The following is a 15583-nucleotide window of genomic DNA, read 5'->3' as shown; positions in this document are numbered from 1 at the left end:
CTATAAGGGTAACAGAATGGTGTAGAGGTATCTGGAAAGCACAAGAAGAATCAGAAAGACAGTACCCTTAATACATTTGAGACAGCAACACCACCTATATTTATCAAAATGTCCCCCTCTCATTCACCCACTGCAACAGGTAGGTTGAAAGAGAATCTAATTGCTTGCTGTGGCTAAAGTGTATCTAAAGCCAAAACTATTAGGGGAGGGTAAAACGGCTCTCAGTTTTTTTTGCCATCTGTATACTAATAGCGATATTTCCCTTCACTTCTTGTCCTGTAGACTTAACAGAAAATTAGATGATATTTTTCCAGTATGAGGAATATCTCTAGATAGCTGTGATGGGAACAAGCGTCCCCGATTGAAAAATTTTCCCCTGTACAGTAAAACCTTGGATTGTGAGCAAAATTAGTTCTGGAAGCACTTGTATATCAAAGCAAATTTCCACATAACAAATAATGAAAACTCATGAATAAATGGTTGTGGAACGAATCATCCAAGTCCTTCAGTTTATAGTCCATAAAAAGATTACAGCAATGTGATAGGTTGTGTAACCATAAAATGTCCATCCACAAATGGAAGCCTCCACAAGGGGATTAGAAGCAAAATCCAACAGGAGCTGCAGAGTGTGAAAGAGAAGAGAGGCGCCTCTAAGTGTAGCATTATGGTTACATTTAATAAAGGTACAACAATTAGAAACTCACATGGTTAATGATTAAAACAGGCACATCTAAGTAAGCATTCATCCGGGGTAAAGCTTTCCACATAGACCATCCTCCTCACCACTGTCAGTCTGCAATCGTGACCGGGAAGACTACCCTGCAGTGGAGTGAACTGAAAGCGAGGCTTGAATCGCTCGTGGAGCTCAGTGACGAAGGGATGACAATGGTGCGGAGGATGGTCTGTGTGGACAGCTTTACCCCAGATGCCTGCATACTTAGATGTGCCTGTTGTAATCATCAACCATGTGAGTTGCTAAATGTTGTACCTTTATTAAATGTAACCATATTGCTACACTTAGAGGCATCTCACTTAGACTGGGTTCTGACATGACACTGCTTGTATATCAAGTCAAGTTTTATATATAAAAGTTATTGTCAATCCAAGGTTTTACTGTATTCTTGTTCTAGTGAAAACTCAATATTTAGGTTTACTCTTACTTCTCATTCCCAGTACTGGTGGTGATCAGGACAATCAAAGAGTATATCTCATTTGCATGGACACAGACAGCAAACAAAAAACTGACAATGGTTCTAATCCCTCAACACTGCATTCAATTCTAAAAAAAAGTTTTGCCTTTATTATACTTGAGCCAGACATTTCTCCTTCCTAGAAAATACATGCCCTCTAAAAACAGTCATTTCAAAAAAGCAGGTGTGGAATATAGGCATCACCATTCTTTTATTTTAATGACAAAGGTTTTACGGTATAATGAAAAAGGGTGTTGATCCTTGTCTTTCCTCTTCTTGTGTTTACTAAGCCCTGTCTCCACAATCTTTTTATATGGTGACTGTAAAGCTGGCCTTACATTAGAATAACTTAATTTGAAAAAAATGTGTTTCAGGACCAATTTTTTATTAAACAGTATGTGGAGTTAAACTGACACTCATTTTTGATCGCAGTGATGAGAACATTTTTAAGGAGCAAAATTACATTTTTTACATTTTTTTAAATTGATCTATAAATAGAGAATGGGCAAATGAATGAACTGTCTTCTCTATTCATAGATGTTATTGTACAGCTTCTATGATTGGAGGAGGTGAGGGGAAAGAGCGGGCATATTTAGCACTCTTGATGAGTGCCTGTCATAGGCTAATACAGGAACCAGCAGCACAAGGGACACATTCTATCGACAAGTAGTGTCCCTTGTGTTAATTTTATTTTTTTAAATTGAGACTAAAAACTTCGGCTTTAAAGTGATTGTAAAGGCTCATTTCTTTTCTAAATAACATGTCATACCTCCACTGTGCAGTTAGTTTTGCACAGAGTGGCCCCAATTATCCTCTTCTGGGGTCCCCTGGCGGTGCTATCAGCTCCTCCCCGGATCGTATAACCCCCTAGGAGAATTGCGATCCCTGGGGGTTACCTTACAGGCGTGCTCCCGAGTCCAGCATTTGTGTCCATAGATGCAGAATGCAGGACTCAACCCCACTCCCTGCGTCACTGGATCTGATTGACAGAAGCGGGTGCCAATGGCTACGCTGCTATCAATCTAACCAATCAAGAGCTGAGAGCCCGGGGCAGAGATGGTGAGCTCGTCTCTGCCGAGGGAACAAACAGATGAGTAAAATGGGGGCTGGGGGGATATTCACTGTCAGAAGTTTTTTCACCTTAATGCAAAAAACATGAGGGTTTACAATCCCTTTAAGTTAAACTAATTAAAAGTTTTAAACTCTCCTAGGAGTTGATAACAAGTGCATTCAGGTTCCATCACGCAGGTATAAGTTAGCTGTTTGAGCAGCATTGGAGTTCCAAAAGCAGAGGTGCTCTTTAATGCAATTGCTAACCTAATGTGTTTTACCAAACCTAATGCAGTTCAGTTTTGGGCCACGAGTTCACAAAAAGAATATGGGGGAACTGGAGAAAGTGCAGAGAAGGGCAACCAAACTGATAGGCATGGAGGAGCTCAGCTATGAGGAAAGATTAGAGGAACGAAATTCATGCTCTCAAGAATAGGCGATAAGGGGGATATGATCAACATGAATAAATACATAAGTGGTTCATATAGTGAACTTGATGTAGTTATTCACTTTAAGGTCATCACAGAGAACAAGGGGGCACTCTTTACTACTGGAGGAAAAGAGACTTAATCTCCAAATACAGAAAGCTTTCTTTACAGTAAGAGCTGTGAAAATGTGGCATAGACCAATTCAAGAGCTGGTTCAGTCCAGCTCCGTAGATTGCTTTAAAAAAGGCCTGGATTATTTCCTAAATGTACATAATATAACTGAGTACTAATAATAATAATAATAATAATAATAATAATAGGTAAAGTTGATCTAGGAAATATACGATTTCCTCTTGGGGGATCAAGATTTTTTTTCCCCTGCTGGAGCAAATTGGATCGGGATTTGCCATTTTTTTTTTTTTGCCTTCCTCTGGATCAACTGTGGGTAAAGAATTGTGTATATATGATTATATAATATTTTCCTCCTTTTATTGGTTGAACTAGATGGACTTGTGTCTTTTTTTCAACTGGACAAACTATGTAATTATAAGTCAGCACTTGGCTTCGGACCCTTCCATTCATCTCTCTTGACCAGTCATAGGTATGGATTAATACCGATGTGCAAAAGGCAAGGCCAAATGCTGACTTCAAGGAAAATGTTGTTATCTGCATAACAGAACCTCCTTGCTCTTGATGATCCAAAGCTGCTTAGGTAACTAGCTAAACATGTGAATGCACATGTAACTGTCTGTTGTTGACTCATTTTGGCAGGGTAAAGCATTTATTATAATATTAGTAAATCTATATACGTTATTGCAAAGAGGAGCGAGGACAAAAAGCTGCATGGAAACTAACCAAGATACATCTCTTATGCCGCGTACACACGATAGGACTATCCGGCGTACTTTTTCCGGCGGACAAACCGCCGGACTTTGAAGCAGAGGCCCGCCGGACTTTCTGAAGGAGCAGACCTGCCCACACATGACCGAACTTTTTCGGTGGACTAGGTGTGGCGGACAAGACGCCGGACTGTGGCGGGTATCCACTGGACTTTTGAAATGAACTGACTTGCCCACACACGGAGGAAAGTCCGTTAATTTTGAACGTGACTCTAGGTAGACAGGACTAGCGAAGGAAGTCAATGTCGCCGGTCCCATCACCCGGTATGGACTTACCCCCCCCTCCTGAGCCATACCAGGCCGTGTGCCCTCAACATCGGGGGGTGCTTTGGGGAAAGGGGGGCCCTTCCCATGTTGATGAGGACAAGGGCCTCTTCTCGACAACGCTGGCTATTGGTTGTCGGGGTCTGCGGTGGGGGTCTTATGGGAATCCCCAGATACCGGCCCCCCACCCTACGTGAATGAGTATTGGGGTACCCATTCACCTGGGGGAAAAAAAGTGTAAAGAAAAAAAAAAACACAACACATTTTTAAAATAATTTATTGCACAACTCCGGTGGTCTTCCGTCTTGGGGGGGTCTTCTTGTTGGACTCCTCCGCTATCTTCTGCTCTTTTACTAGCGAAGGAGCCCGGCTTTCTTCTTCGACGTCGCGGTCCGGGGGGTCTTCTTCCGACTTCGGGGGTCTTGTTCCCATCTTTGGTTCTTCTTGCCGGGCCACCGCTTTCTTCTTCCAGCTCTTTTACTAGCGGTGGCCCGGTCTTCTGTCACTGCCTTCTCCTCTTCTTCCTTGAGATGTTGACTCAATGCTCTCTATGGCTGCAATGACAGGTGTTTTGTGCGGCGACTTATATAGGGACAAGGTGCAGGGTCACCGGGTGATGTCATGTGGTGACCACGCCCTCTTATGTCACAGTCCCGGAGGATGCTGGGACTGTGACATCATAAGGGGGCGGGGGGTCACCATGTGACATCACCCAGTGATCCCGCCCATTGTCCCTATATAAGTCACCACACAACGCGTCCCTGTCATTGCGGCCAGAGAGAGCGTCGAGACAACATCTCAAGGAAGAAGAGAAGGCGGCAACAGAAGACCAGGCCACCGCTAGTAAAAGAGCTGGAAGAAGAAAACGGAGGGCCCGGCAAGAAGACCCCAAGAGGGGGACAAGACCGACGGCAGTGGCGACGAAGAAGAAAGTCGGGCTCCTCCGCTAGTAAAAGAGCTAGCAGAAGATAGCGGAGGAGTCCGACGAGAAGACCCCCAAGAAGGAAGAAGACCCCTGGAGCTGTGCAATAAATTATTTTAAAAACATGTGTTGTGTTTTTTTCTTTACACTTTTTTCACCAGGCGAATGGGTAGGGGTACATGGTACCCCAATACTCATTCACATAGGGTGGGGGGGCCAGTATCTGGGGCCCCCCTTATTAAAGGGGGCTTCCGTATTCCGATAAGCCCCCCACCCGCAGACCCCGACAACCAACGGCCAGGGTTTTCGGCAGGAGGCCCTTGTCCTCATCAACATGGGGACAAGGTGCTTTCGGGTGGGGGGCTGCAGGGCCCCTCCTTCCCCAAAGCACCCCCCACACGCGGCCTGATACGGCTCAGGAGGGGGGGGGCGCTCGTTTGTCCCCATCCCCTTTCCTGACCAGCCGGGCTGCGCGCTCAGATAAGGGTCTGATATGGACTATGGACGAACTGCAGAGTCCGGCGGACAATTTTGAGTTAAAACTTTTAAGTCTGCCAGACTTTTGGAAAGAAAAAGTCAGCTGGAGCCCACACACGGGCGGATTGTCCGGCGGACACTGGTCCCCCGGATAGTCTGACCATGTGTAGGCGGCATTACAGATGTGACCGCAGAAAACTGAAATCTATGCAGATGCCACAGATTGATGTACTTTGAACATGGTCACTGCTCCCTGCACTCCCCTCAATGTATATGCCAAATAATAGTAAACCTTTCAGGGCAAAGAAAAGTAGCCTTTAGACCCCTTTCACACCACACTGCCGATAGCGTGGCCGTTAAAACGCTGCTATTTTTAGCGGCGTGTTACCGCCAGATTTGCGGCGGTAAAGCGCCCCGCTAGCGGCCGAGAAAGGGTTAAATACCGCCGGCGTTTTTACAGCACTGCCCCATTGATTGCAATGGGGAGCAGCGGTAAACACACTGCTCCTTCACTCCTCCAAAGAAGCTGCTGGCAGGACTTTTCCCGGACATCCTGCCAGCGCACTGCTGTAGTGTGAAAGCCCTCTGGTCTTTCACATTACATACAATGGTGCAGCTTCTTTAGGTCGGATTGCAGGCGCTATTTCTAACGCTATAGCGCCTGCAAAACGCCCTGGTGTGAAAGGGGTCTAAAATGGAAGGAATGCATTTAAACAAAAGACTACGAGCATGTAGGCTATTAAAACAGAAGAGACATGCAATGTCTACAATAAATTACATCTATCTGCCTGCTCGAAGTTTTTTGCGGCAAGTAAACAGATGCACAGCTTACATTGCCAGGAGTGTCACTGTGTGCCAGGATGCCCAATTCCTGCACAAGAGTTATATTATTCCCTAGGTAGCCAATGGAGATGCCCGAATATCGGCACCTGGGGAGGAGATGTGAGAGACCTGGACCGTTAGAAAGCAGGTAAATTTAATGCCTATATTTAACAGTTTCCCAAAACAGTTACATGCATAGCATGCCTCCATTGATAACTGTTACAGTTACTAGTGTGCTTATGTTAGCTCTCAAACAAACTACCAAGCCATCAAATGGCTGGTATCTTTGATAACATGTATAGCACCATGGCAACTGCAGATCAACACAGAGGCTAAAATGGCAGCTTCCTTGGCTGTAAAAGATAGATGGGTTTAGTTCCGCATTAACTGTATGCCATTGAAAAAAAATGAAACACATATGCCAATAGATCTAAAAACACAAGCAAGCAGCCACACAGTTTACTGCACAAAGACTGCCTACTGCTTCTCAGCACCCTGTCATCAGGAAACAAATTTCAAAACAGCCACAACTACATATAAAGCTAACTAAATATGCACTCTATGACATTACAGAACATATAAAATACTAAACAAAAACAGTTATACAAGAAGCAAAAAATCGAAAGACATGTACATATCCTGAGGGCTGAGCTGGATGGAATCAACCAGTAATAATACACTGCTTATTGTTTGATTACATCAGTCAATCCTATGGCACATATTGCACTGCCCTTAAACACACTTACATACAGCGGTTAAAGCATTAAACACATCACCATTTTACTAGGTAAATATAGTTGTATACAACCCATGCAATCCATACATACAAAGAAACTAAATCAAATAAGTTCAGAAATTAAGTTACCGTATATACTCGAGTATAGGCCGACCCGAATATAAGCCGAGGCCCCCAATTTACCCCCAAAAAAACTGGCAAACTTATTGACTCGTGTATAAGCCGAGGGTAAGACATGCCTGTCCATCCCTGTGTGTGTGTCCGTCCATCCCTGTGTGTCCGTCCATCCCTGTGTGTCCGTCCATCCATCCCTGTGTGTGTGTGTCTCCATCCATCCATCCATCCCTGTGTGTGTGTGTCTCCATCCATCCATCCATCCCTGTGTGTCCGTCCATCCCTGTGTGTCCGTCCATCCCTGTGTGTCCGTCCATCCATCCCTGTGTGTGTGTGTGTCCATCCATCCATCCATCCCTGTGTGTGTGTGTCTCCATCCATCCATCCATCCATCCCTGTGTGTGTGTGTCTCCATCCATCCCTGTGTGTGTGTGTGTATCCATCCGTGTGTGTGTGTGTGTGTGTGTGTGTGTGTGTGTGTGTGTGTGTGTGTCCAGCCTACCTGTGTCCCGAGCCTTTGTCCCGAGCCTCCGTCCCGTGCCGAGCCTCCTTGCCTCCGTGCCTCGCCGCCGTGCCTTGCCTCCGTCCCGTCCCGTCCCGTGCCGTGCCTTGCCTTGCCTCCGTCCCGTGCCCTCTTCGTTCGTCGGCGCCTCGGCGGCCATTGTAAAATTCAAAAGCTGCGCCGCCGCCTTCGCCTGTGATAGGCGGAACACTGAATTTCCCAGCAGCCTGTGTTCCGCCTATCACGTACATCGTATCATCCTCGTCCGTAGTACGAGGATGATACGATGTCCGTGATAGGCGGAACACAGGCTGCTGGGAAATTCAGTGTTCCGCCTATCACAGGCGAAGGCGGAGCCGGAGGCGCGGCTTTTGAACTATAGAATGGCCGCTGTCTGTCTGCTCGACACGCTGATCGAGCGGGCAGACAGCGATGACTCGAGTATAAGCCGAGGGGGGCACTTTCAGCCTCAAAAAAGAGGCTGAAAATCTCGGCTTATACTCGAGTATATACGGTATGTGTAATAAAATGGAATGACACGGGGAAAAAAGTATTGATCACGCTAACCAATTTTTATTTAAATACTTCGTACAAAATCCTTTGTTGGTAATGATAGCTTCAAGATGCCTCCTATATGGGTAAACTAGTCACATGGATTGCTCAGGTGTGATTTTGGTCCATTCTTCCAAAGTCCTCAAATTTTAAAGGTTTCGTGGGCCTCTTCTATGAACTCTGAATCTTTAGTTCTTTCTATAGATTTTCTATTGTAGTTAAGTCAGGTGACTGGCTAGGCCATTCTAGCAGCTTTATTTTCTCTTTCTTTGAAACCAATTGATTGCTTCCTTGGCTTTGTGTTTGGGACCATCTTACTGAAATGTCTACCCTCATTTCATCTTTATCATCCTGTTGGATGGCAGCAGATTTTTAGCAAGAATGTCTTGGTCCATTTTTCCATTCATCCTTCCTTCAATGATATAAAGTTTGCCAGTACTGTATTCTGAAAAATCCTGCCACACCATGATGTTCACACCTCCAAACTTCACTGTTGGTGTGGGTGTTTTTGGGGTGATGTGCAGTGACATTTGGCCTCCAAACATGGTGTGTATTATGGCATCCAAAGAGTTCAATTTTGGTCTCATCTGACCAGATGATATTCTCCCAGTATTTCACAGACTTGTCTAAATGTTGTGCATCAAACTTTAAACAAGCTTTTTCTTCAGCAATGAAGTCTTGTGTGGTGAGTGTGCATACAGACCATAGCACTTGAGTGCATTACATATTGTTTTCTTTGAAACAATTGTATTTGCTAATTCCAGGTCTTTCTCAAGCTCTCCACAACTGACCCTTGGCTCTTGGTCAACACTTCTGATAATTCTTTTCACTCCTCTGTTAGAAAACTTGTGAGGAGCACCTGGTTGTGGCTGGTTTATGGTGAAATTTTGTTCTTTCCACTTCTGGATTATGGCCCCAACAGTGCTCACTGGAACATTCAGAAGTTTAGAAATCTTCTGTAACAATGACATCAGTATGTTTTGCAACAATAAGTTTGAGAAGGTCTCGAGAGATCTCTTTGCTTTTACCCATGAGATGTTTCTTGTGTGACACCTTGGTAATGAGACACCTTTTTATAGGCCATCAGTTGAGACTGAACCAGCTGATATTAATTTGTACTGATAAGGGGCAGGATTGCTTTTTAATTACCAATAGATTTCAGCTGGTGTTTTGGCTTTCCATTACTTTTTGCACCTCCCTTTTTCATGTGTTCAATACTTTTTCCCTGTGCCATTCCATTTTATTACACATAACTTAATTTCTGAACTTATTTGTTTTAGTTTCTTTGTATGTATGGATCGCATGGGTTGTTACTGACATGTGGTGAAAATTTCATGTCAATAGCACCTAGAAATAGATTTACCTAGAAAAATGGTGACGTGCTCAATACTTATTTTACCCACTGTATTACCAATTGCTTATCAAGGTTCGACTCCCTCTACAACTAATAAGTGTAAAACTTAGCCATGTTATTTGTATCTTATCATTAAACCCAATTCATCTTCTTTCTTTTTAGACTCAGTCTATTCATATTCAAAGACTGGAAGACTGTAAAACAGAGTTGTCTAAATGTGCACACAGCAGATAATTTATGTGTACCTGTGGGGCTAATAAGATGGATGCTGAGCTGTCAATGGACCTATGCTGTTTGACTGATGTCTCTAGGTAATAACAACGCCTCAGCTTATACATTTTCAAAAGGTTCTCTGGTGGTAGCTAGCACTAGGTTGATGATCTAATACTGTGCAGTCTTTGAGGGCAGTTTATAGCACAGAGTGATTTAAAAAATGTAGGTAAAAATAAATGCACAAGGACATATTAAATGGAAGAATGAATAGCATGGAATGGAGCGCAAGAGGCCACAATTCCAGCTGTGCCTCATATGGTCTGATAAGCTGGTGTGCATTTATTGAGAAAATGGTATCACTCTACCATTTACAAACATTTACATATTTTGATACACATGTTCACATTTATACCTTCACAAACATATGCTTAGCAAAAGAAAAAAAACATATTGACATATTGTAATGAGCAATTAAACACTATCACAGCCACCAGGTCAGCCCTGTTCTGCTCCATGTATTATATACTCAACTGAAGAGGAAAAGCCAGGATGCATGCTTTACATAGTTGGTTGAAAAAAGACAAGTCCATCCAGTTCAATATGTGTCCAACATGATCCACCTATTCTATAGTGTGGCAAGTACTAGATGCCAGCTCCTGTGATGTAGCAAGATAAGCTTGCCCCCTTCAGTTTAGCATACAAATGCTATCAATTGTCATCAATGGGGTGGCTGTATTGGAGTTGTAAGTAACATTTATTTTTATTTTTTTCAGTTAAATGTTTATTTTTAGGATGGGGCTTAAGTACTTACCTGTTGTGATCTTTGAATAGCAGCATCAATCTGATCCACTCTGTGTGCAATAGTGGAACTGACAGATCTATACTGCTCATTAGCATCTGAGACAAGCTTGTCTAAACCTTCCCTTGCTCTCCAGGGTACCAGTTCCAATAAGGCACTGCCAACTTCATTTATAGTATCAAGGACAATGCGATATTCCATAGCCTCTGTCTTTAACTCCTGAAGTAAAATGACATTTTATCAATGGTTAGCATAAAAGTACAAATAAGCAAAAGAAATATGTTAAATAGGTCTAAAAAAGCATTCACAATGCTTCTAAAGAAACGTGACCACATTTCACTAGAAAGTTTTATACCTTTTGCCTTTGCTGGAATTGTGGAATTTGATCTCCAGCAGGGGACTGTCCACTTGTTTGAGCAAGTTCTTCCTCCACCCGCCCCAGCCAGTTGGTAAGCTCCTCATGAGTGGTTTGGAACTTACTGGCCAACTGCAGGGCCTGTTCTAGTGTTTTGAGAGATTTTCCGCTTGATGCTATGATGTCAGAGTAACGTGTTTTAATACCATCCAATTTCTCTTGGATAAGGAGGACCTCTTCACCTACAATGAAAACATTAGAATAATAGCAACTGGAAACCTCACTGCCAGTCCATACAGTGATCATTAATATTGCACTCTTTCCTGGCTACATTAAAGTGAAACATCAGCCAAAACCCTTCTCTACCTACCTCACAAAAAAAAAAAAAAAAAAGAATGCTTTTTACTGAGGTCTGTCTCCCTGTACTGTGTCCATGCAGAAAGTAAGGGAACATCTCCCCTATCTACAGTATAAAAAAACATGCTTTATTGTGTGACAAAATATAAATCTAATAAAAAGATGCACTCACAAACGTCCACATAAAAAAAAAAAAAGCTTTGGCACAATCATCAGAATCTGTGCAAGGTTGACGCCAGTGAGATGACAAGTCTGCTGCAGCGGTTAGGGTGAGCTGCCATGAAGCCGTCACAAGGTGAACAAGCAGTCAGGGGAGCTGTCAGATGCCTGCGACGAGGGAGCCAATCTGAATTACGTTTTGGTGCCTAACTCCCACCCCCTCAGCCTCTGATGAAGGCGGGAGATTTGTTTTGTTACACAATAAATGGAATTTCACTATTGGCAGCTTGGCGCCTCTCTCTCATCACCTTCTTCTTTTGCAGTGTCCATGTTCCCAGCACGCTCCAAAAGGCAGCCTTGATAATCCCAATAGTGTTTGTTGTTGACTATCTAATACCCCCAAGCACATACCTCCGGGATGTTTTTTAAATGTAAGATTCACATTTAACGTCAATGAGTTTACATGCTTGTTATATGCACACCCGACAGCTTACTGATTAGTAGCCTCCTATTTGATTTCACCTCCTATACATCATTTCATTTTATACAATTATCCACAGTTATCAGCAAGTGCAGCACTGAGTACAAAGTGGTTTTCTAAAAAAATCCTTTGGCTATACATCCACTTTTAAACTTAACACTGAACCACTCATTACCTGTTGTTTGCTTGAGCAGAGCCTGTCCATTTTTAACTGCTTGGTCCACGTTCCTTTTTCTATTAACAATCTCTTCACTAAGGTTCTGGGCAAAGAAGAAAACATCAAATTGGAAACATCAATTGAAAAAGGACCAGTCTAGTAAGCTACATTTTGGTTAAATCATTAATTTGGGAAAAGGTGGCAAGTGTGTTACTTGGTAGTGCCTTCTGACACTGCTTGGTTGCTGCACTGCAAAAATCATTTCAATGATTTCCCAGCCACTAATCTAGAATAAGTATGCAATTAAGCAAACAGTTGTACATGACCCGGTTCTGCTCCACAAAGTGTGTGTGGGCCACAACTTAAAGGGGAAGTATAAGATGTAAATAAAAAAATACATACATACTCATCTATATGGCTGCAGCACTGATCCGATGCTGCAGCTGTCCCCCACTGGCTCTAAGAGCGATCACACAACAGATGATCGCTCTGTTCTTAGTCTCCACTGAGTGGAGAGCTGGTGACTGTCAGTCATCACTCTGCTCCCTCCCCGCTCACTGGAGCACTGGGCAGTGGAGGGGGCAGGAGCATCCGGCTCAGCCCCTCAGTGGCTCACTGAGAGGCTGAGCCAGGTGCCGGTCCAGGCATGTGGACAGATCCCAACATAACTGTGGCGATCTTGCTCGAGCCTGGACAGGCTCTGTAACTTCAGCCTGCTGTCTGCTGAAAATGAGTCACGGGAGTGCAGAGCTAACTGCACTCCTGTGATCCCCAGAAGTACAGCCAAACAAGCTTTGGCTGTACTTCAAACATTAGGAAAGCAAGTAGAAACTGACTGAATGATCATGATGGCAGATGTATACTGACAAAAAGCTATGAAAGCTACTGTGGAAGCTAAAAAACCTAACTATGTACTACAAATTTGCCTTGATACAAGGTCTGTAACACAAACGCTTTGTATAGTAAAAAACTGTATCTTTCTTTGACATCTACCAAGTGGCACCCATGGCTCATATTTGACCGATGTTTAAACAGTTGGAAACCCCTGCTTTGTCTAGTTCACTACGTAGTCACTTGTGCCAGACTTCTTAAGAGGGGATGCAAATGCTTGAATGGAAAATAAAATCACTGCATACGGAAACTTGCCTAAACAATGAAAGTGAAGATGAATAGTATATATAAAACTGAATATGTCACTCAGAAGTGAGATCATGAGAAATTGCACTGCCTGTCTATTGCTTGGTTAATGTACCAAGGCTCCCCAGCATAGCTAATATCTTCTGGTTAATGTACAGCTGCATTATGACTAATTAACCCAACAATTGGATCAGTGCTGGCACCAAAAAGATTTTTTATAGAGGATTTAATAATTTGTCAAGAGCAAAGCAGCTTAAAACAATGATGTAATCACATTGCTATAAAAAAAATATCAGGTCAGATGGAATTGCTCCAGAGAAACTAAAATCCAAAAAGCAAGCCTATTGAGAAGCAATAGAAGGTCAGCACAATTAAACTGACTTTTTCCCAATAGAAAGTGCAGTCAGTTAATAGCCCATGCAAACAAATTGTTAGAATAAATGTCAATGAAAAATGTGAAATAAAATATGCAAAATCATAAATGAATAAAAAAAAAAAAAAAAAAAACAGCAAAGAAATAATCAAGAGATAAACTTAAAATGGTGTACCCTTTGGTCAGTGTGTTGTTTCTGCAGGACCTCCAGCTTGTAATCCTTCACAGAGACAGAGCTCAGTTTGTCCTCTACTTCTGCCAGCCAGTTTAGGACTTCCACTTCGTCCTCTCCGAAAAGCCTAGCATTGCTCAGAGCTTGCCCCAATAAGGCACCTTTTCTACTGCACAGATCCTGCACCTCACTGTATCGAGAGTGCAGGAAGTCTAGCTTGCGTGCCAACCTATCTTGCTCAGCTTTGCAGCAGAGGGCAGAGAGGGAGTCCACTAGCCTTTCCGCTTGATGTACATCAGGCTCATGGACTGCTATGTCTTCCTCTAGGCTCTGTGAGTAACCCGGAAAGAACCCACCAAATGACAGAAGGGAAATTGGCAAAAAAAATTAAAATAAAAGGAAAACACAAATGAAAAAAATGATTACAATGAACCAAATTATAAAACTTAAAATAAACAAAACAATACATAAGAAAAAAAAAATGAACAAATGGATAAACAATGTATTAAACAGTCAATAAAAAAAAAAATGAAGAAATATTTGAACTATACAACAAAAAAAAGTCTATAATCGTATTTTCCCCCCCCCTAACTTGTTGATTCCTCCATTAGCACACCCCCCCCTACCTTGTGACGTAAGATCTGTTGTTGAATTTTGCCTGTCTGTGTACCGATTGGCTCAGAATTTGCCAATTTCTTCTCTGTGGTAGACAGCCAGTCAAATATAGGCTCGGTCGTCTCATGAAATTGTTTGGCTAAAACCAATATGTCATCAAGTTGTTTCTGCCTGTAGGAAGACCATAATACAGAGTCATTTAGTGGAATAATAGTGGTTTTGTATTAATACATAATCAGAAAAGAACATGTCATCAAGTTGTTCCAGCCATTATACAGACCACACAGCAATTATTTCCAAAAATGATAGTTTAATATTTATACCCATCAGGAAGCTTGTTAAAGAGGATAGTTGAGGTTCTTAGTTAGGGATGCTTTCCTTTTATGGCACTATTTTAGGTTTAAAATGGACAAAGCACTAAAATTTACACTTCACATGGTTCAAGAGGCCACAGATCAATGTTACTGAATAATTACTAAGGGCCAGTTCACACCACATGCAGTCCAGTGCGTTTTTTTATGCATCAAAAACACATGGAAAGTAGGTCATACGTTTTCAATGGCATAGCTCACACTAGTGCCCCACTAGTGCTTGCAGTTACAGTGCGCTCCAGTTTCAGAAAAAAAAGTAGAACACGTTGCATTTTTCCTGCACTGGAACGCTGTAAAACGCACCAAAAATGCACTGGAACGCACTTAAACACACCAAAAACGAACTGGAGCACACATGACCTTATTTAAGGTTAAAAAACTTGGAAAAAATGCACTGGACCGCATCAAAAACGCACTGGAACCTATCAAAAAAACGCCAAAAGCCCACATGTGGAAAAGCAACTGGAACGCACTTCTATGGTGTGAACTGGCCCTAAATCTTAAATATACAGTGTATATACATATATATATACACACACACACACACACACAGTTGTGCTCAAATGTTTTCACCCCCTGGCACAAAGCGTGAAATGTTGGCATTGATATTGAAACTATGACTGATCATGCCAAAAAAACACTGTCTTTTATTTAGGGTTAGTGATCATATAAAACAATTATCACACAGTTATTTGGCTCATTTTAAATCCTAATGATGACAGAAATCATCCAAAATGGCCCTAATCAAAAGTTTACATACCCCGGAATGTTTGGCCTTGGTACAGTTGCACAAGGTGACACACACAGGTTAAAATGGCAATTAAAGGTTCATTGCTCACATCTGTTGCAATTAGTGTCTGTATATAAATAGCCAATTAGTTTGTTTGTGGATACACTGAGCAGTCTAGATACTGAGCAGAAAAGAACTGTCAAAAGAACTGCGTAACAAAGTAATGGAACTTTAAAAAGATGGAAAAGGATATAAAAAGATATCCAAATTCTTGGATATGCCAGTCAGTCAGTCAGTGCTCATAACTTATTAAGTGCAAAATTTGATACCAAACCAAGCTCAGGTAGACCAAGA

At 42.4% G+C, this 15583-nt stretch overlaps 1 protein-coding gene across 22 annotated transcripts in view; it reads right to left on the bottom strand.

Moving 5' to 3' along the window:
• The window catches only part of MACF1 (microtubule actin crosslinking factor 1), a 416995-nt gene that overhangs the window by 51832 nt on the left and 349580 nt on the right, over nucleotides 1–15583 (bottom strand). For 17 of the 22 annotated variants that reach the window (XM_077482044.1, XM_077482062.1, XM_077482048.1 and 14 more), the window contains 5 exons: nucleotides 14140–14299; nucleotides 13517–13843; nucleotides 11850–11934; nucleotides 10678–10919; nucleotides 10335–10541 (listed from right to left, as the gene is read on the bottom strand). In XM_077482044.1, the coding sequence (XP_077338170.1) occupies nucleotides 10335–10541; nucleotides 10678–10919; nucleotides 11850–11934; nucleotides 13517–13843; nucleotides 14140–14299 (1021 nt within the window). The remainder of the gene's footprint in view (nucleotides 1–10334; nucleotides 10542–10677; nucleotides 10920–11849; nucleotides 11935–13516; nucleotides 13844–14139; nucleotides 14300–15583) is intronic. The other 5 variants (XM_077482064.1, XM_077482059.1, XM_077482058.1 and 2 more) reach the window with 1 other exon arrangement.

Source organism: Lithobates pipiens, unplaced genomic scaffold (genome assembly GCF_037356315.1).
Source record: "Lithobates pipiens isolate NorthernLeopardFrog02 unplaced genomic scaffold, aLitPip1_a1.2 Scaffold_16, whole genome shotgun sequence".
NCBI lineage: Eukaryota > Metazoa > Chordata > Amphibia > Anura > Ranidae > Lithobates > Lithobates pipiens.
Note: the sequence above shows the minus strand (reverse complement) of the source record. Positions and strands in the feature narration are given on the sequence as shown.